General features: G+C 35.8%; 6 protein-coding genes and 2 long non-coding RNA genes across 16 annotated transcripts; 4 read left to right on the top strand and 4 right to left on the bottom strand.

Moving 5' to 3' along the window:
- The first annotated feature begins 174 nt into the window (after positions 1 to 174).
- Positions 175 to 1094, top strand: LOC110843755. Its single transcript, XR_002547400.2, has 2 exons — positions 175 to 479; positions 569 to 1094. It is a non-coding gene; the product is annotated as an uncharacterized LOC110843755 (long non-coding RNA).
- A 3-nt stretch (positions 1095 to 1097) lies between these two features.
- LOC110843754 (lysophosphatidylserine lipase ABHD12) lies at positions 1098 to 3827 on the bottom strand. Its single transcript, XM_022089786.2, has 8 exons — positions 2951 to 3827; positions 2759 to 2874; positions 2586 to 2679; positions 2386 to 2504; positions 2071 to 2302; positions 1861 to 1984; positions 1610 to 1771; positions 1098 to 1543 (listed from the first exon to the last, which is right to left on the bottom strand). Exons 1-8 carry the CDS (start codon positions 3076 to 3078, stop codon positions 1304 to 1306), a joined length of 1215 nt encoding a protein of 404 aa, XP_021945478.1. The 5' UTR covers positions 3079 to 3827; the 3' UTR covers positions 1098 to 1303.
- Positions 3828 to 4611: 784 nt separating this feature from the next.
- Positions 4612 to 6137, top strand: LOC110844115 (methionine-R-sulfoxide reductase B1-A-like). Of its 2 annotated transcripts, XM_022090243.2 has the most exons (5): positions 4612 to 4836; positions 4936 to 5289; positions 5367 to 5409; positions 5486 to 5585; positions 5692 to 6137. In XM_022090243.2, exons 2-5 carry the CDS (start codon positions 5235 to 5237, stop codon positions 5803 to 5805), a joined length of 312 nt encoding a protein of 103 aa, XP_021945935.1. In that variant the 5' UTR covers positions 4612 to 4836; positions 4936 to 5234; the 3' UTR covers positions 5806 to 6137. The 2 variants fall into 2 exon arrangements, with proteins under 2 accessions (XP_021945935.1, XP_021945934.1); XM_022090242.1 differs by lacking the exon at positions 4612 to 4836 and having other exon boundaries at positions 4848 to 5289.
- On the bottom strand, positions 6133 to 9359 carry LOC110844114 (lysophosphatidylserine lipase ABHD12). Of its 3 annotated transcripts, XM_022090240.2 has the most exons (12): positions 9173 to 9359; positions 8980 to 9045; positions 8779 to 8860; positions 8619 to 8702; positions 8104 to 8222; positions 7908 to 8013; positions 7609 to 7829; positions 7395 to 7515; positions 7199 to 7316; positions 6971 to 7132; positions 6799 to 6893; positions 6133 to 6708 (listed from the first exon to the last, which is right to left on the bottom strand). In XM_022090240.2, exons 4-12 carry the CDS (start codon positions 8696 to 8698, stop codon positions 6606 to 6608), a joined length of 1125 nt encoding a protein of 374 aa, XP_021945932.1. In that variant the 5' UTR covers positions 8699 to 8702; positions 8779 to 8860; positions 8980 to 9045; positions 9173 to 9359; the 3' UTR covers positions 6133 to 6605. The 3 variants fall into 3 exon arrangements, with proteins under 3 accessions (XP_021945932.1, XP_021945929.1, XP_035704338.1); XM_022090237.2 differs by having other exon boundaries at positions 8619 to 8860; XM_035848445.1 differs by lacking the exon at positions 8104 to 8222 and having other exon boundaries at positions 9173 to 9358.
- A 30-nt stretch (positions 9360 to 9389) lies between these two features.
- Positions 9390 to 10363, top strand: LOC110843900 (39S ribosomal protein L43, mitochondrial). Its single transcript, XM_022089959.2, has 3 exons — positions 9390 to 9734; positions 9819 to 10021; positions 10103 to 10363. The coding sequence occupies exons 1-3, from the start codon at positions 9491 to 9493 to the stop codon at positions 10178 to 10180; spliced, it is 525 nt and encodes a 174-aa protein (XP_021945651.1). The 5' UTR covers positions 9390 to 9490; the 3' UTR covers positions 10181 to 10363.
- Positions 10318 to 11731, bottom strand: LOC110843901. 3 transcript variants are annotated; one of them, XR_004834131.1, is made up of 4 exons: positions 11419 to 11731; positions 11145 to 11278; positions 10762 to 11055; positions 10318 to 10691 (listed from the first exon to the last, which is right to left on the bottom strand). It is a non-coding gene; the product is annotated as an uncharacterized LOC110843901 (long non-coding RNA). The 3 variants fall into 3 exon arrangements; XR_004834132.1 differs by lacking the exon at positions 11419 to 11731 and having other exon boundaries at positions 11137 to 11373; XR_002547407.2 differs by lacking the exon at positions 11419 to 11731 and having other exon boundaries at positions 11145 to 11369.
- A 1119-nt stretch (positions 11732 to 12850) lies between these two features.
- Positions 12851 to 17669, top strand: LOC110842991. Of its 2 annotated transcripts, XM_022088889.2 has the most exons (6): positions 12851 to 12987; positions 13073 to 13204; positions 15391 to 15846; positions 15938 to 16248; positions 16340 to 16534; positions 17133 to 17669. In XM_022088889.2, exons 2-6 carry the CDS (start codon positions 13126 to 13128, stop codon positions 17400 to 17402), a joined length of 1311 nt encoding a protein of 436 aa, XP_021944581.1. In that variant the 5' UTR covers positions 12851 to 12987; positions 13073 to 13125; the 3' UTR covers positions 17403 to 17669. The 2 variants fall into 2 exon arrangements, with proteins under 2 accessions (XP_021944581.1, XP_035704337.1); XM_035848444.1 differs by lacking the exon at positions 12851 to 12987 and having other exon boundaries at positions 12994 to 13204.
- Positions 17655 to 20216, bottom strand: LOC110842989. 3 transcript variants are annotated; one of them, XM_022088887.2, is made up of 8 exons: positions 20095 to 20216; positions 19777 to 19979; positions 18703 to 19695; positions 18481 to 18588; positions 18355 to 18410; positions 18123 to 18271; positions 17981 to 18044; positions 17655 to 17918 (listed from the first exon to the last, which is right to left on the bottom strand). In XM_022088887.2, the coding sequence occupies exons 2-8, from the start codon at positions 19904 to 19906 to the stop codon at positions 17787 to 17789; spliced, it is 1632 nt and encodes a 543-aa protein (XP_021944579.1). In that variant the 5' UTR covers positions 19907 to 19979; positions 20095 to 20216; the 3' UTR covers positions 17655 to 17786. The 3 variants fall into 3 exon arrangements, with proteins under 3 accessions (XP_021944579.1, XP_021944580.1, XP_035704336.1); XM_022088888.2 differs by having other exon boundaries at positions 20077 to 20176; XM_035848443.1 differs by having other exon boundaries at positions 19777 to 20183.
- Between the last annotated feature and the right edge of the window lie 149 nt (positions 20217 to 20365).

Here is a 20365-nt window from a genome sequence, read left to right as displayed (position 1 = left end):
TTTTGGATGATACATGACGCCATCCATGCGAAAAACTCAAAAGGAATCAAATGACTTATCCAATAAAGGAGAAAATTTACATCCAGGAATCAAAGTCATATGCACGCTTTATTATGTAACCACGCTGGTGTGGTGATTATCTGTTTAGGATTCAATAGCACTCAATAGAACTTTAAGCCTTATCAACAATTTTAAAGATGGATTTTTGCACTTGGACAATTAAACGTTGTAGGTTTCATGCGTACGTTTGCTGTATATCGTCAAATGGCAAAAAAAACATGCTTACTTTATGTAAATACGTTGCGGTGAATCGATCATGTAGAGACAAATGGATAAAACTGTGACATGGAGTTGCATCATTATTGCAGCCGAATTATTGTGCGTATACAATTCGAGTACAATTGTTCTCGTATCAACTTGAGACTGATTTTTATGCAGCCACTAAACAGTCAAAAGCTGTGATCACAACGGGAAACAAAGTAAGCAATTTGGGCAGAATTGAATTTATTCGCATACAAATTATTTAAACAGTTTTTAAAATGAATAATTTGTGTCCTATTTATTTTAGCTTTCATCTAGTAACCGCATAACTTTCATTTATAAATGAAAGGTCAAATTTCGAAATTTGAACAATATTCAAAAACCTTTGGCTTGACTGATAGCCGATTTGATAGTGCGACCGTTGAGGTCACAGTGCTCAAATCATGATCTTCATTTTTAAACTGATTTTTACAATCAAAATTGATTAGAAATGAAGATTTGTGCACTACTAGCACAATTTCCTCATTGGGGTTTGTGTATATGATTTTAGCGATGTCTGAGGGTATAATAACTCGATTTGTTATGCGATGCATTAAATTATACTATACATAAATTGGATCGGTGTGGTTCATGAGATTAACTTTTACGACTTTGTTGGGCCATTTTAAGTGTACTGTCAAAGTACTTTTGTATGCTGAGATATCAATATTAATCCGTGATCAAAAATGTTGTAACGCATATTATACAATATGTATGACTTTACTTTAGAATTAAAATTTCTGGTAATAAACTTTAATCTAAATATGGGATAATTAAATAAAACAATGCAACGTGCATGTAGTTCATACTTTATTCATTTTAAATATCCTTCAGTACTTAAGTATTCTTAAGTAGGTATATTTGTATTTAGGGTTAAAATTATGGCGCATTATGTGCCGCACATATTACAAAAATAGACGATTAACAATGCTGACAAATTCTTGGAATATTTTGCGTTATGCGATACTCAATTTTCTGAGACGGAGAAGGTGACAAAAAATTACTAGCAGTGACTGCACACAATTTCAGCATCAACCGAGCAATCATGATGCCAACAAGAATTTCTGTTCAAGTTCAGGTTGGTTATCGGAATGCATGCATGCATGCATGCATCGGTAAATAAAGTAATAATCTTCCCAAACTCTGCATTCAGTTTGTACATTTCATTATGTTTGCCAGCCTTCATGTGAACAAAATATAATGGATTGAAATCATTGGGTCGGTATCGTCCTGCTTCAAACAACTGAAAATTAAAGAATTAAATGATTAAACTAATAAATTAATGATACCAATAATTTGCATAACACACCCGCTTTCCTAAATGACTGGGAACAACGTTGTCATCTTTTGCATGCATTATCATAATTGGGACCGAAATTTTAGAAATGTGGTGATCATTTTGGAATGCTATATCACTTTTTCTCAATGGGTTGACAAATAAACGATCAAAGAATGGAAGAAGCCTCCAAATCTGTTAAAATATAATTCACCCTTGAAGTTCAAGACATTGCACATAAGACGATTTAGAGGATCCATAATAATGTTGTACTTATGTAGCACCTTTAATTTAGCATGGTTTCTAAGTTCTTCACCAAAGTTGTCGAATGGCGATTCCAACACTAGTCCATTTGGACATGGAAGAGTAATGAGATCCGATAATTTTGCTACTGCGTGTGATGAAATTCTACATATATTATTGGGATGATACAATTTTATATTACGTGGGGGAATTATTTTGTAAACTTTGAGTTGAACATGTGTGAATATTACCCAGCACCCAGTGAGTGACCCCAAATGAATACAGGAATTCGCGTATCTCCTCCCAGCAATTCTTGCCGAACGAATTGATAAACTGCGAGAGCGTCATCGACGACGCCACTTTCCGTTATTCTTTTCACCTTGGTCGAGTCTCCAAATCCACGATAATCACAGCTAATGATATGGTGCTCCTTGTCTTGTAAGACTTTGTAAAGTTCCTTTCGGTGCCATTTTCCTCTAGTGCCTTATATTATTTAATTTGGAATCAAAATTAATACAAGTAATGTTTAACATGAGTTAAATATAAGAAAATTATCAAGTTATTACCTGTAACGCCGTGAAAGTAAACTATTACCCCGTTGTGTCCCTTTGCTCTCACTGCATCTTGCCAAAAAGACGCTTCTTGGTTTTCAGACTTGTCGGATAAGCTGGAGGGTAGAATATGCCTATCACACAAATACATGGAATTATGGACACAAGATTAAGGACCCTTTTTCATCCAAGTATACAGAATTAGAATTATTTACCATACACCTATTGTACCGTCCGATATCTTAAAATTACGGACCCCTCTCAAGTCTTGAGGTTTCTCAAAGTCAATTCCAGCAGCATCCACATGCGCTATTTACGTTTAATATTATCAGGGCGATATTTCAGATAAATCGTCATATTACGAAGCTACGGGTAAAGCAGTACTCACGTTGGAAAACCATGGACTGGTGAAGATGAGGACAAAAACAAAAAATAACTGGTAAAACTAGATATGTTAGTAAAATGAGCAACAGCAGACATCCGATATAGCCCCCTAAAGAAAATCTGTAAAGATAAAATTTAAAAAGTTGATAAGGATTGGCATATTAAAATATGCGCAAAACTGCTTTGAGACACTTACATTCCATAATATACAAGAACAAAGGACACTATTCCAGCAGTCAGCAAGAGCAAAACTAATGTAATGATTCGTAGTACTCTGATAATGTCACGATAGTTTATCGTAATTGAAGTTACTTCTTTAGCCATTCTTAATTTTACAACTTTGTGCAGTATTGAGATGTGTATCTGTGTGCATAAAAATATTCTGGCCCAAATCCTGTACGCTGCTCACTTAACATTAACAAAATACAAAACTGATGACGATTATACGACGCAAAGATGCATACGTATAAACTTAGACATGAGTAAGTAAACCACCAAACTAATTTCTCACAATATTTTATTTGGCTGCTTCATTGTGTTGCTTATTCTCTCAAACACCGATAACACTGTTGTTCGTGTAACGAAAACTATACATGCGTGCATGCTTTCGTTTTTTCCAAATGTTCATGCTCAAATAGAAATATTTGTAACAACTATGTGTAATTTATGGATCCTTGCGTTAAATGATTTATTTATTGTTAAATTAGTCCAATTTATCATCACCAGTTAGACACTAAAACCCATGGGAAAAGAGCTCAACAGATGATTGTTTATAATGCAACAATCATATGTAATCGTAACTGTATTTATTACGCTGGGGGAGAATCGTTTGCAAGTATAATGGGGATCAGTGTTAAATGCACAATGAAATGAAAATAACAACCTCATCAATTACAGTCAGGTTGCTAAAGATGTTAAAATAACATATATCTCGTATAGTTGTCTGTCACATATCACGCAGTTTGTTAGCTACAGACTTATTCAAGGATGGGGGATTTTTTTATGTAATGGATGGTATGTATTTAGTTTTTTCTGACTGTGCATGTACGACTATATTATTAGGATACAATTTTTTTTACTATTTTTATATCACACACATACTTTTGCATATGCGGAGAAAATACGAATATTCTAGTTTAAGACCACAGTAGTGTAACATGCGTATATACATCGCTATAACACGTGCATTGTGAATCATAAATATCTCAGGAGGGGAGCTTGCGAGGTTGATAATAACAGATACTGGTGCCCTTTGGATATGTGGTAGGGACCCATGAGTGTACTAAAACCCTGAAGTAGTTTGACTCCATGGCCACATTTGCGCCCGCCACACCCACTCAAAAATGTCCAAAAAACGCTTTCACCCCAGTTTTCACTCACTCAAATCCACGCCAAAAATCCAATCTTACTCGGATTTTGAAATTTCTTTCACCATTATACTCCCAGATAGTTGCTTTCTTCAATCCAATATCAAACTCAATATTTTCGAAATTTTTAGTATTTTTAAAATTTAAAATTCTGAATGAGCATTGTTGTAGTCATCAACAAAACAAATTATGTTTGCGAAATAATCATCAATAAAATTGAGTTTGATATTGGATTGAAGAAAGCAACTATCTGGGAGTATAATGGTGAAAGAAATTTCAAAATCCGAGTAAAATTGGATTTTTGGCGTGGATTTGAGTGAGTGAAAACTGGGGTGAAAGCGTTTTTTGGACATTTTTGAGTGGGTGTGGCGGGCGCAAATGTGGCCATGGAGTCAAACTACTTCAGGGTTTTAGTACACTCATGGGTCCCTACCACATATCCAAAGGGCACCAATATCTGTTATTATCAACCTCGCAAGCTCCCCTCCTCAGTTAAAATACGTATTCATGTAAACGCCTACGTAATAATTTGTTTTTTTAGGGTGTATAGAATAATTTGTCATTAAGTTTAATAATTTCAACTATGCAATTTAGATGGTTAACTTCCTCAACACGGGTTTGAAGAAGTTAAAACCATTTGCATGCAAAAATTTTCTTATGGTTAAGTGGTGAGATTGTGAAAGGAATGCGTAATATAGGAATGTGAAATGCAAAGGTTTGATCTTCCACCAAATACAAAATTACCCTTTCAGAGTTGGTCTTGTTTATCGGATTGACTTCAAAAAATCTTGTATGTAATTTTGAATTTGAATAGGCCGATTTTGGATCATCTTTGTGGTTGGATAAAGGCATAAAGGTTGCTGGGCTGCGTTTGACACAACAACGAACTTATGGAAGGAAGTATTTCTTATGTAAAAGTGAAAGTGTGCCAATAAATAGGTCACGAAACCACGACGCGTCTACACAGCTACCACATATCAGACTTACTAGATAAAAATATAGTTTAAAACTCAAACCCAGATTTAAGCAATTTTTTAAGCTAAAGAATATAAGGAGATCACCTATTTTCCTAACATTTATTAGAAACTATAATCCCATAACTTCGATTTAGAAATGTCTTTCTGCTCGTGGTCAAGTAAAGAGGTTTATAAGGATCACTTTGTACCTGGTAAGTAAAAATAAATCTGGAGATACTCAAATTCTTAAAATCTTAATGGTTTTACGATTATTCGCTGATTTTTCTAGGTGTTTATTGTTGTGCTGAATGTGGATACGAATTGTTCAGCAGGTATTAACTTTTCGGATAAAACATGCAAATGTTCAAAAATATTTATGAACAATATAACTAGTAATTTCTTTAATAGCCGACAAAAGTATGAGCACAATTCTCCTTGGCCTGCATTCAGTGATACCATTCATCCTGACTCGGTGGCAAAGCATTTAGAGTCACCGAGGGCCTATAAGGTTTGTGAAGTTCACAATGTGAACTGAACATGTTGAATTGAAATATGAGATTTATAGAGTTTTCAACTTGTGAATTGCAAGACTTAATTTAATTTAATGATTTTAGGTTAAGTGTGGAAAATGTGCAAACCCACTTGGTCACGAGTTCGTTAAGGATGGACCTGACGGGAAATCTCGTTTCTGAATATTTTCTCACGCTCTGACCTTCAAAGCCAACTAAATTGTTTATACACATTTATGTTGAGATAGATAAGGTGAGCGTGTATTCGTGCGTAATGTGCCTAATGATATTTTCGAAACTCTTAGAAAGTTCAGATGCATGTGGGTTTGACTATGAAACTTGGCGATTAAACCAAAAATAATTGGGGTTGTTGAGTGGATTTCCTTCAAATCTTATCGTGTCTCTGTTCTGTTATACACTTCTACCTGTCCTCTACTTCCATGAGCAACGAATAAGTAGTATTAGTAGTTGAATATAAAAATTTATATGTATTTTTGTCGTCCACACTTTACATTTCCATGCAATAAATAAAAATACCCAATAAAATTCAATTTTAGCGAGCGCTTATTGGTTTATTATTACAACACATACATCCGCTATTTTATTTGTGACAAATTTGCGACCGGTTTGACGGAATATCAAAATTGGTTATTTCTCACAACACAACGCAGGCTAAATGGCTAGGCTGCCACGTGACTTAGGATTAGTCTGAGCTGAGTAATTATCACAACAAAAAATGGTACACAAATACCAATTATTAAGCAGCATTAGCTCATAGGCTTATTGTACATAGTTATTAATAGAAATTTGAAGTTGAAGTTGAAGAATTTAAAAAATTGTAGGTATATTGCATTCGGATAATAGCAATATGAATTAAAATTGCAAAATTAAATACAATGCTCAAAAAGTGAGTAACCTTAAAATAATAAGATATTCATTAAGATATGAATTAGGAATGTCACTTAGCAAGTACTGGTACAGACCGACCAACCACTTAAGAAATTAAAGATTATTTGTCGTTACTCAATTTCAATGTTAAAGTTATCAAATCCAACACATGGCCACGTATCGGACGTGGTACAGTTTTGAAACTGTTTAACTAAGTTGGGAAGATCCGGAGATCTAGAATTAACAACAGTTAAAGGTAAAGAGGAAGTAACATATGCGTGCATTAATATAATTGTGAAATATACAAGTACAAATAATTCCAACCTGCAAATAAATTTATGAGCAAATCCTTCTCCAAATCTCTTAAAGTAGACTGGCTTTGCTAAAGTCCCTCTTGAGCGTCCAGCTATCCGAAATAGCTGAAAAAAGGTTGCACATATTGCAGACAATATTTTTAAATCAGCTGCAATGTTTTTATTGTATAATGTATACACACCTTGACTCCCAGGGCAAATGGGACAACAGGATCATCAATCGCATGAAATATAGCAATAGGAATGTCAATTTTGGCAATATGACGGTCACTTTGGAATGCAATGTCATTTTTTTCCAGTGGTCTCACAAATATATAATCGAATCCAGGGAGATACCGGTAAATCTGTAACCAATTTTTTTGTCGTAGTGCATACATGCAAGTTCCAAGTTATTTAAAATGTCAACTCACAGCTGAAAGCATATGGTTTTTGACTTCTTCTCCAATATTAGTAAATGGTGACTCCAAAATTAATGCAGCAGGACTGTCCCCTTCAACGCATAAATCTGCCACCATATGAGATGCGACCCTGGAAAAAGAATAAATATATATTTCTAATCATGTCCATACACCATATTTAAATGCAGAATTTAAAACGCTGACATACCCAGTGCCCAAGGAATGACCCCAGACGAATATCTTGGTGTTTCCAGTGTTTCCCACAATTCTACGAATATATTTATATAGGGCCCTGGCATCCGAAACCACGCCAGTTTCGGTTGGCGCAACTTGTGAAGGATTAAAAATAAGTATAAATTATTTCCAAAAACACGCAAACAACGACAACAACAAGCTTATATGACTGACTAATTATTAATCACCTTGTGTGGAATCCGCATATCCTCTGTAATCCAAACAAAGGACATGACTGTCCAATTCTTGCAAGATTTGATAAAGCTCTTTTCTATGCGGCCCTGCCCTGGAACCAGAATTTCCATGCAAATAAAGAATTATGGGCCTTCCACTGTTTCGCATTGCATTTTCCCAATACTCGTCATTCCTTCCTTTCGAATCTGCAATTAGACTGTTTGGAAGCAGATGCCTAATAAAAATAGTTGTGTAAATATTATTATTTCGGGTTGATGATAAGTAAATATGGATACTTTTTTGCAATTATTACCAGACGCCAATGGAAATGCCTTCTTCTGGCGTCAAATAAAGATTCCTGGTTCCAAAGAGTTCTTCCGTTTCAGGAGCAGAAAAGTTTACATTATGCGGCCAACGTACTATAAATATGAGTAAAATTATCACATCAATACGCATGTAATACATAGATGGCTACGTTTCACAGATGTATATACGATTTATCAACTCACCAAACGGGAGAAAGACTAAATGTTGCTGAATTGAAATACTGAAGTGGAATAGGAATGGTATAAACAGATAGAGTAGAATTGTAGCTCCGACAGCAATTTTAAATCCAAAATGTATTTGCCTGAATTTGTATTTACGTAAACGTCTCGTTATATAAAATGGTTTGTAATTTACACAGGGAATTTCTATTCTTATCATCATGCATAACGCCTGCTCCCGCGGAATAATATAGAAATGAAGCAATTAAACAGTATAAAATGTCCAAAATCTTAACAAGGAGGATAAAGTCCGCTAGTCGGCATGCAAAGTAGCATTACAAGAATGTCCTGGTTCTTTTACACCCCAAGAGCATGAATGAACACCAAAGGTGTGAAGATTTGCAGGCACTTGATAAATTATTGCTATAAGTTCGCCAATAATGGACGGATGAGGTTAAGGAAGCATAGATTTGGCAGATAAATTGGCTGGCTAAATAGCATTTACATTCGACCGTGGTCTGGACTTGATTGGGACTCACATTTCATAGTACCAAACTGTTAAAATTAAAACAGCTCCGGCGGTTATTGCAGTGAAAAGAGCTCGTAAACCCAATCCCATTTTTCTGCAGGTATGGAATGGATCTCAATTACAAATGCAATAATGCTATAGTAGTAGATGAATATTCATTGAGATCCTACGTTGTTTGATTGGCACTTATTTGCTGGATGATTCAGATGAATGGTTGGAAAGATCAAATGTCCTTTTGTAATTTTCTGTTGGCTAGAATATAAAAATCACGTCAGGTTGATATTCCATTTTCATTAAAGCCCACAAATTGTGACACAATAATAAATATTACGTGTAATTTGCAAATTGTAACCAGAAAAAAATATATATACATGAATTTGTTCAACATCCAGCCAGCACAGACCAGTCCGTCCCAAGTTATGACAAAACTCTGTATACTAAATAAAGATAGGAGGAGCAATTTTAGATTTCATAAAATTAGACAAAGACAAATGCAATGCAATGCAATGCAATGCACCATGAATAAAAACACTCCAGTATTTTAAATATTGTTTTTCGCCTGACCTCTAGTTTGATGAAGGGGGGTTGAACCAAAACCAAACTATAAAGTCGTCGTGGAGGAGTTTCGATTCGACACTAATGTTATTCTTCATGGGACACAGACTTTCACCACTGGAGGAGAAAGCAAGAACGAACGAAAGATAGAGAGATGAGTCAAAGATGATGATTTTGCAAAGGAAAAACTTCTCATCTCCGCCTGCACACGCGGGGTGATGTGATGTGATGATGAGATTAGGTGAAAAATATTAGGCCGGTGATCACACGCTTGATTTTATGTTCTAAAAGTAATTTATTATCAATTAGTTGTGTGACAACGTTGACATGTCTGTGAACAGTTTATTTACAAAGTCGGGCTACGTGACAGCCCCCTTAGCGAACGGGGTGGGTCGTTATATTCCGCAGTGTCTGCGAATGACCATCAAATTCTGCAAGTCGCACGGAGGCAGTCGCGGAGTTCGGGAGTTCATTGAGAATCACTTGGTTGAATTTGCTCGACAGAATCCTGGGACAGTGGTTTATCTCAAACCTCGACGACATAGAAGCCCTGTCGTGGTCGCAGAGTATTGTTAGTACGCTTTTTGTTAGTCTTCTGCATGAGATGTCATGTCATGCACTGTAATAGTAAAATAAACTTTTATTTCGTATCTAGTAAATGAAGGTCGTGAGTGGATGCCACTTCATGACATGCCCTGTGAAGAAATAATCAAATGGTTAGGAGTACTGAGGACATCTGCAGGATATGGAGAAATGCATTATCGAAGTTATCAACACACAGATACACCATCCATACAAGGCCCGTGGACCCCTTTCACTCATCAGCCACCAGAAAAGAACATTATGACTTTCCCCAATGTGAGAACACTTTAATTTCTAAAGCATTAGGATATTTAATCATCATCATTGCTTAACGTTGACCTTTTTGTGACTTTGCAGGACGCATGCCAGGACCCACCATTGCTGAAACCTAGTGCTACAGAAATTATTAAGAAAATGTATCAAAACCAGTCTTAGTCTGCGTGGTAATATGTAAGATTATGCTTACTGACAAAGCGTTTTTTGTATGTGCAGAAAGTAGCGTCTCTATATAATAATTAGTATTCCTGGTAATTTTAAGAATTTATATTAAGAATTTAGTACATGTATTTATGTTTGTAGTATGTGTGTATGTTTTTATTGGATAAATATTGAAAGACATACTTGGCAGTGAAACTTATTACTTAATTGGTTTACAAGAAGTCATGAGATTACATTCAACCAGAGTTACAATAATATCCGTACAGGAGCTCCTAGTATATAGGTTTATCTCCTGTGCTTCACAAATCTATGGTTTTTTGCTTCCGTTCAACTCGTCATTAGATTTTCATTTTTAAAGGATGAAAGACAATGCTACTCGTCAAGATTTTTGTGGTGGCACGAACTTTAGTGATCCGGTGAGAAATTGGTACCGCTGTTCTGCTTCTCCAAAGCTGCTTTTCGAAAAGCAGCTTTTCCCCAATGGACTTTCACATTTGCTACAAGAAATCTAAGAAAACATACCTTCTGAATTGTTTTACACAGTACAACAATGAATTGTAATAGTTTGATTTAAAGACCTTAAAACATTGTTCAGCATGTTCCGGTGAGACATTATTATCTCCCAATTGAACATTAGAAGAAGACAAAGTTTTAACTTCTACGCCTACAACGTCGGTTTGGGAAATTTCACCAACTGTCGGGAGAAAGCTAAACCAAGCTTCCTTAATCAGATGCGCCTTAAAGTTGGACTTTTTCGTGAATACCTTGAACCCACACACCGTACATGCATAGTGTCCAGTAATAGCATTATTACCGCATCCCATAGTAAATTTTATGGTTGGACAGGACACCTTTCCTACCTCGTGGTGTCTCTAAGTAAGTAGACAAATCAATCAATTATGTATTAGTAAGTACTAGGTGTTTATTAAGTATGAGTTGAGTAAGGATCTTACAAGCTAACCTTAGCAGTTATGGGTCATGTCACGAGCATTTTAATCAGTTTAAAGGTCGATTTCTTGTGTTAACTGATATGATGATGATTCGCATTATTATTTTCCTATCAACTGCAGTTAACTGGTAAAACAGCGGCTACATCTGCATACAATACTCACCATCAGTAATCCTAGTATTTATTACGTAATAAAATGAATGAGAAGACTGAACAGGTTGGCCAAAAGTAGGTAAGTACGTATTTACATAGCTATATGCATGGGTAAAAACTTGTTTAAGCTCACCATGTGTATGCATTATATTATAGGGTTTGTTGGTTGGTTAAGAGTATGTGTAGGGTCAATCAAATCAATAGCATAACAAATAATATAGCGTTTATATTGCGGAGTGTATCATAGCCCCCAAAATGATTGTTTTATATGCTGATGTAAACAGGCTCAATTCACCATGATAAAACTTTATCGCCCAATGAGTTCATAAGTAATTCTTCTATGTTGTATGTAGGGTAGAAGTTGTGAATCAACATTATGCAAAAAATATTGTTTTTCAGAAAAGATGAACAATCCGGAAACACTAATTTGACTAATTATTTACTAGAATCATAATGCAGATATCCTGTTGGCGAGCTGTAATATTACATAAAATACCTAAATTGGGCTGCTTCTCGGTTTGGTGTATTCCAGCACAAATTCTGTATACCAATATACTGAAGTTGCATACATGAATTTGACCTAGACGACCTTCTCGAACGCTTCATGCTATTTGCATTGTATATATTTCTTTTCATATACACATTTCAAGCTTATCATCTTTGTCATTTGTCACCTTCTCCAGTCTCCTTGTCCTTTATTCTCGTGATTTATGGAAATCGATATTCCGCTGAGTAATCAAGCATGTATGTACATACGTATGTGTACGATACATCAAAGCAAATGAACAATGGACACAATGATTTAACATGGCACCAGTTTTCAATAACCAACGATCTATGGTCTTGATGAAATTGCACTTCAGAAAAATAAAAATCACCCAGTAACGTATACAGTTTGTTTCATATATTTCATGTGTTTGTGTTTACGAAAGAACGTATTAAATGTTTCATATATTAAATACTTCACATATTATAACGAAGAATAACAACAACGAACCCTCAGAGCACTACATAAGTACACATTTGATGTTTTATTCTTAAAACATTCACGGCTATGACCTGCATCAAATTATTCATGACATTGTCGCATGCATGCAAAGATCAAATTGACCAACTTCTACTCTGGATCGATTTCTCAACATGGAGAAAGGCGTAATTATTATACATAACAAGCAAAACACCAATCTATATAGCTCGAAAGTTGCTCTTTTAATTACTCTTTCCACTTACTCTGCCATAAAGTTTTTGCAAAATCACAATTGCATATATATCTCTTTATAAATCATCCAAGTTCTGACTAATAAGTTATTTTTCTGTGCCTCAGTAAATTTACGTTGGGTGGACTTTATTAAGTTAAGGCGTACCGTGTAAACCAAAAAGTAAAACATACGTGGCGATATCTCATTCAATGTGGGGATGATAAAGCATCGCATTGTTTTGCATGTATCGTTGTTGCCATTTCTCATCTTTACGAAGAACAAGGATTAGTCAGCCAGAAGCGAATAAGGAAAGCTCTGGAATATATTGAGCAAAGAGAAACGCTGAGAGAATCACAAACGAACAAAAGATATGCACTATGCAGTGTGTGTATATGTTGCATATCGTACTCGTCGTATAGCTTTACGGTTTGCATTTCGTTTAAACAAGTCATATCCGTGTGGTTGAAGATTTTTCTTTCTTGTTGCTGTGGTGTGTGATGTAGGTAAGTTTTCTGCTCAGTTTGCATTCAGCTCTGTGTTAAGAAGCATTTTAACCACAGAACTAATCAATTTCATTTTTGGTTTCAGCAAAACGCGACTGAAAACGAATTAAGAAAAGTAAATTAAATATTATCGTCAAAATGAAGGTCTCGTGTTCCGTGATGCTTGGCTATTTTGCCATTTTTGTGGCAATTGCCAGCGCATCTCCATTGACATTGGGTAAGACTTGTTTCAATATTTGCATACTTCAGTTTATTTTATACTGCTTTGTACTAAACTTTCCTAGTTATATTCTACTGATTATAACAATTAGGCATCCTTTATGATTTCTTCTAAGTTTTGGTTTGAATTTATGAGTGTCGCAATCGCAAAAAAATTAGTTCTGTCAGGCAGGATTAACGAGATGATTTTTCAGAGGTTGCAGTAACGGCACAATTTAATTGCATCGAAAATAACACATCCTCCTCAATAATAACATTCATTCGCGTAGGTATTGTAGCGTTGCATCAGAAGAACACACTCGAAAACAAATTTTGAGAACGGATATGACAAATTGTGCATTTGCATTTATTTTATTTTATGTCTACAGATTTCACTATTTACATATGTACAATTGTTACACCCGCCCTAATTGTTTTTTGTGTTGATCTATTTCTGTTACATTACACGGCTAAAAAATTCTGTAATTTTAAATCATCCATTTTCTTTTCTGAGCTTCGATTACGATGAGATAAGTATCTAAAGCTTGATATTTCTGTCACGTAAACAACTTCAATGTCTTTTGGTCTTAAGTGTCATTGTCAGTCTGTCGATGCATTGTTGTATGCAAAATATTACTTGGGTTCGGATTCAAAATCTGGAGGTAGATGATATTCAGCTAATAGCTGATTATCAGTGCTCGATAATTGTTGAACGGGTGTTGACCTCCTCGTCTTCTTCTCCTACTGAATACTGCTACTTGTTACAGTCACCTAACTAACCTGCATGGTTAGAAAATCTCACCAAACTAACTCTCAAAGTACCTTAGGAATATTTTGCTGGGTAGAATAGAGCAACACCATCAATATAATTATTGGACTTCGCTTCTTGGTTTGCATGGTTGTGGACACGTATTTTCGTTTTTTTAAGGCAGCTTACGTCAAGAAAAGGTACTCGCATTGTTTAACTTGTTCCATTGTTGTATTTTTGTCCCAATTTACAATGCCTCGCTCTCCTAAGCAAAAGAACCCAGTGTATGTTGACCGTGCTGATGCATCCGCATACAGTCATTTTGTTCTGGTGTCGCCACTATTATTTACGCTGCATATTGCATTCTCATAGTATTTATCTTTTGGTGATTCACAAAAATGATGTGAAAAGCAAACTTGTTTAAGTATCACCATTTCTTTCTTATTTTGTTACCTGTCTGTGTATATCAATCTGCACTTGTCTTTAAAGGTTGACATGCAACTCCTTAAGCAGGCAGAAGTCGCACAAAATGTTAAAAATAATCTAATCTAAATACGTTAAAAATAATGAAACAAGGCGTCACTCATGAAAACGCATAAATATGAATTTGTATTCTCCATGCAAGTATGTACTTTTCAATAACAACAACTACAAGATCATGAATTCAGTCTCCGCGTGAATAATTAATGCTGTCACTATGCACTCCGCCCACCCATTTACCTGTGACACCAGCAATAAGATCTGTTTCGAGGTCATACCTGTCCCTCGGGCATCTCACTCAGCACCTGATCACGAAAAGTGTTCATGCTCGAAAAAAGGACGGTAATAATGTGAGAGTAGTAAACAAAATAAGTGCATGAGAATAATGAGGTTTAGGTATGATAATAGGCATTTTACTATATTACTGCCATGCATGCACCACTACACATTCACATTTATTTGGTGGAAACAATTTCTAAGAAATCCCAGGTTATTAGTTTTTCGAAATCTATATTCAGATGGGAAACCCCAGTCCTTTTAAAAATAACCATTTCTGACAACGGGAATAATGGTACAAAGTTTCACCTTAAAGGTCAAACTGAAAATTTTTATAGCCCAGAAAAACCAGATAGTTATATGCACCATACCATATGCAACCATCAATTATAAAATAATATAGATCTGTAGCTGTATTCTATAGTTTGAGTGTTCATACAATACTTTGTTCAATTTTATGCTATGCGTACCTTTTCTCGTATGATACTATACTCATATTAAAAAATATGCATTGTACAATGACTTTAAGTTACCATTAATATTTTATCAAATTGATCTTTTTGTAACGCATCCACTCTAATACTGATTAATACGCACAGACAGGCATTATAATTTCTTCCGCAATTTAGTCCAACAGATTTCGTAATTATTAATGTACATAAATCTTATTTATTACGACTTATTTTGACTTGCATACACAGAGCGAGAAAAAGAGGCCGATAAGTCGATGAGCGTTGTGGATGTTCCAGCTGGACTTTTCGAACCAGAAGTTGTTGCAGAAGACAAGCCAAAACCTGCTGTGCTAGTGGAAAAGACAAAGACAGAAGCAGTCGGAGATGTCGTCAAGCCTGTTGAGAAAGTCGAGGACACCAAGAAAGTCCAATTGGGAGAAGGCGTACCTCCAGCTTCAGAAGACGGTCCCAACGTCTTCGGAATTAGATTCCCGTCTATTTTGATAATTCGAAGACCACAAGTTTTCCAAGATCCATTTGCTGGATTCCAGTCTCCATTTTTTGGTGGATTCAATCGAAGACCAATTTTTGCTCCACCTCCATTCGTCGATTCTGCTGAACAACCAGAGCAAGTGAAAGAACGCGAAACAATTGGGGCACAAGATTCCAAGGTGGAAGAACAAAGGCTAAACCAGACTGTCTCAAGTGAGTGTCATTAAATATTTTAAATGTGCTTTTCACAACATTCATTCATGAGCAATTTGATCACTTTAAATTTATTTTTATAATTTTTTAGACGTTATTCAACGCATGCACCAACAATTCAACAACGTGTTTGCCAATTTATTCAACCCACAAGGTTTCGCTATGCCACAAAGGCCAATTTTCCCTCAATTCCCCCCTCAACCTTTTTTCGCCAGACCAAGCATTTTCTCCCCTTTGCCTGATGACTCTTCTGAGGAGGACGCATTGAATTTCGACAAACTTCCAGCCAACTACAAGAACTCGACCTCGGAAACTAAAGTGATTGACGGTCAACTTGTTACCGTGAATAAGACGGTTCACAAAATTAGCGGAAATAATTCGAATGGATTCTTCCACTTTTCCGTGAGTATCGTTATTCCAAGAAAAAATAACCAAATTAAAACATTCATTTTGATTGTGTCCATGCCTAACTTATTGTATTTTTCCGTGAAAGGTCATTAATGTTAGACCTAATGCTCCGGAAGCTGTCCCTGAGGCTGAAGTAGTGGCACCTGCACCCATTACCCCTGTAGTCACCCCCGCCGAGTCCGTCCCCCCACAGACTGTGGTGCCCACGGAGGAGAAGACGCCGGAAGTCATCGTGGTAGAGATGGATCCAGCAATGAATGAAGTCGATCGTGCCGATAACGTAAGCCCACCAACCAACACCAAGGGTGTCGACACTGGACTGCTTGCATAAGCACCATGTACTATTATTATTTTAACAGCAACGTCTCCTCTTAAAACAATAATATTATCCCCTCTCACGCAAACAACGTCTTCTAAGCTCATGGTTTAATATTATATTATTATTGCATTTGGCGTATTTTATATAAATAATTTAAGTAATCAGCTATCGTCCTACTAAAAATACATACAAGTCTGAATCCTCCAATCATAAGTTGCAATAAGTACAATAGATATTTATATTATACACTTTCTCCTCTTAAATCGGTTTCATGGTGAGATTGAGAATTCACCGAGCACTAAACTCTGTTAATATTATTCACATCCAGTGCAGAACCCGTTAATTTATGTCGTTGCATTTAATATTTTGACACACTATTTAATTGGTGACATTTCAGTAATGCTTTTAATAAATCTCCCCTGCACTAACAGTAACCGTGTTTAAGTTTGCATTAATTTTTTAGGCAATTGTAGTAATAATAAATCATACATACGCACTAAGGCACCAAGATCTGGCTCATTTCATGTTTGCTATCTCTTGTTTTATTCCGTGTATTTAGGAGCAGCTCCCTGAAGTTGAACTGAAAAGTACCTATGAAATAAGGGGAGACAATGGCGTCCTTCCTACAAATGGACAGGAATTGACAGCAGATGAAGACATGGTCAAAATTGTTCCAATTCAATCAGAAAAACTTATTCAAGGTTCAAAGGGGAAGCCATTTACTGATCTTGCCAGCGACATTCGAGTCAATAATTTAATGGAAAACTCGAAACAAGCACGAGTACGTGCGTTATTTGACCCAGAGGAGGTCGAAATCTTTGAAGTTTAAACATTTCTCAAAAACAAATTATACACAAATTTGCGTAAAAAGATCATCGTTATCTGTGATAACTTATCACCATCATCCAATTATGCGGAATTACTTTACACAAATAATTAATTCTCATCCATCTCTTGTAAGTTATTAACGTTTCTAGTTTACTCAAAGATATAAAACACATTCATTATTTAAACAACTCTGTAATAACAACAATGACTTATGATATTATTGAACACATTATTGAAAAAAATAAAATATCTATCTGCGGTATGATTAAAAATTTTCTATTATTGTGGAATGACTAATCTGAATTAAAACAAACCCCATACATGCATTACATACAGTACAGTACATACTAAAATAAATGAGAATATATGTTTACGTTTTGAATATCTAGACTAATTTTAAGGACGGATCCTGTTCTAAACGTTTAAGATGGTCCCGTAAATTTTTTCGCAGACTGATTAGTCCATTTTCAATAAGGCCGGTAGCATTTTTGTTTGTTAGCTTTTGAAACCACTCGTCCTAAAGTAATTATGAAATCAGAGTAAAAATTAACCATTGTATTATGCATTATTACTTTATACCTTATTGACCGGATATTCAGAACATATTGAGTCAGCCATTGCTTCTTTTGCCACCCGTGGAACACTGCAGTGCAAAATGATGTCATGTTTTATTTCATAATAAGATAATTTGATTAAATTTCAAATAACTGATGCAACTAACCGTTCACCGTACACCTGAATCAGGAAGTGGCAGACATTTGTATTAATTTTTTTCTTGTAACACAGTGGCAAATCTCCTCCATTCGGGGCCACTTTAAGTAACTCGTTGTGAAGATTCGGCTCATAATCCAGTAGAATTTTTTTAATATTCTGCGTCACAATAAATTTTTGGGATGATTATACAAATGATGATTTCGTTAAATATTGAGAGATCAAACTTGAATACCACTTACAAACATTAAGAGTCCATCATTTCTAGTAATGTAATTGTTAGCAGCATGTTGACTTTCTGAACAGATAAAACAGGAGTATAAGTAGTCATTCTATGAATAATTAGTCAATTAAAGAAAATAATTTACCAAGCTGGATCATATTCATCAATAGTGACGAATCAAAACCACAACTATTTTCAGAATCACCACCTCCTATCGAGTCTCCACTATAAATAGCACGAGAATTATGTGCAGCTAAAATTAATAATCAACAAACAGAGGCAAGAATTAATATTGGAAATCATTTTATATACATACACGCGATTGCTATCTTGCCATCAATTGATCGATAAGCTGGAGAAGTGCTACCTGATAATATCGATTCTATTGAGGAACCGAGATGGCTTTGGCTTTGGATCCCCATTATATTGCTGCTGCTGCTGCTGACTGAATTCGTTGTTGTATCAATATTTGTAGTAGCAACGCTATTGCCAGTCAAACTGTTCCCGGAAGTATTCACAAAATTACTGAAACCGGGACTATCAGAGGAGGCAATTCCGTGGGTAGTGTTATTATTCACATTGTAGATTCCGGAACTTTGAGCAGTGCTTGTTTTATTCGTATTGGCACTACTGGTGCAAGGAATTATGTTGCTGAAACTGGTATTATTACTACTAGCACTTGTATTTATGCCCGAACGAGAGATATTTGAAATAGTCCCTGTGAACGTTGTTGCTGTTCTTGCCAAACCGGCGGGTAAGTTCGACGACGTGATTGTGGTCACATCACTCTTTGCTACATCGTCATCGTCATCTAGGAAAATAAGTTCTGGAGACCGGTTGTGTGCCGGAGCCATGGATGAAGTAGAAACAATTATTGGCGTAGTGGACATGTCACTGTGGTGGACGGCTCTTTGTCTGATGCCAACATTGTTTGCGATTCGTCTACGCTTTTGTAGTTGAACCGGTCGCATTTGTCGTACTCCAGGCCACGGTGGCCCTCTCTGCTGATGATAACCTAGTTGTCCCATCATAGAGGTCTGCTGTACATGCTGACTTGAATGCACTGGCAATGAGGGGACTGGCATAGGCATTGTAGTAATGGACACATTAGGTGGAACTTGTCTAGAAGATGAGATTGTTTGGGGTTGTTGTGGAACAAAGTTTCGATTATTCACCGGATTATGTACAGGCATAGATGATGATGACAATGACGATGGGGCTGTCCTGCTGGTTTTTGTAATGCTAGTTTGTCCCATAAATACCCGATTTTGAGAATTATTCATCTCTACAGATTGAAACTCACTAGATCCTCCCTCATTTTGTAACAATTTCAGCTCCACATCTAGCCGCAAGTCGTAGTCTGTGCATTAGTCAAATTATAATTAATGCATCAACTTTATCATCAATTCAAATTATTAGAAAACATTATAAAAAAACTTACTAAAAGTTTTCAAAATCCAGTCTTCCAACTGCTTCTTCCAAATAATCTCTTTCTTTGTCCTCTGTGCCATGGCTTTCAATTTGTACTCTAATTGCATAACGCGATTTAGCAAAGTGGGTATGTCCGCCATCCTGTCTTTGCACTGTCGGTATTATTTACTTGACATTCAAACTTCGAATTTCAAAACAAGTGGAATATCCTTCCTACCAGGCCAAATATATCCGGAATTTTAATTATAACCCAGTCATACAGGATGTAAAAATGAGATTCGTACAAAATATTTCGAAAACAAAACTGTACCAGATTGTATGTACATACTTTTGTATTTTGTGTTAAAATAACCGATTTCGGAAAAACATTTCGAGTGCAGAGTGAAACGGAAACCTTTACAATATATAATCTTTCTCACGAATAAAAACGTCCGCCGCATTGAATTGGGGTATACTGGCATATGCAAAACTGCAAAAAGTTGGTCGCATTACCGTCTCTCCACAAATTTCAATAACCATTTTACTTCAATTTATGACATGACCTGATGAAGGTATCTGTATGTACCGAAAGCTTGTCAATAAATACAATTTCAAAAATA

This window comes from Folsomia candida, unplaced genomic scaffold (assembly GCF_002217175.1).
Source record: "Folsomia candida strain VU population unplaced genomic scaffold, ASM221717v1 Fcan01_Sc002, whole genome shotgun sequence".
Taxonomy (NCBI): Eukaryota; Metazoa; Arthropoda; class Collembola; order Entomobryomorpha; family Isotomidae; genus Folsomia; species Folsomia candida.
This window is presented reverse-complemented; position numbering and strand designations above follow the sequence as displayed.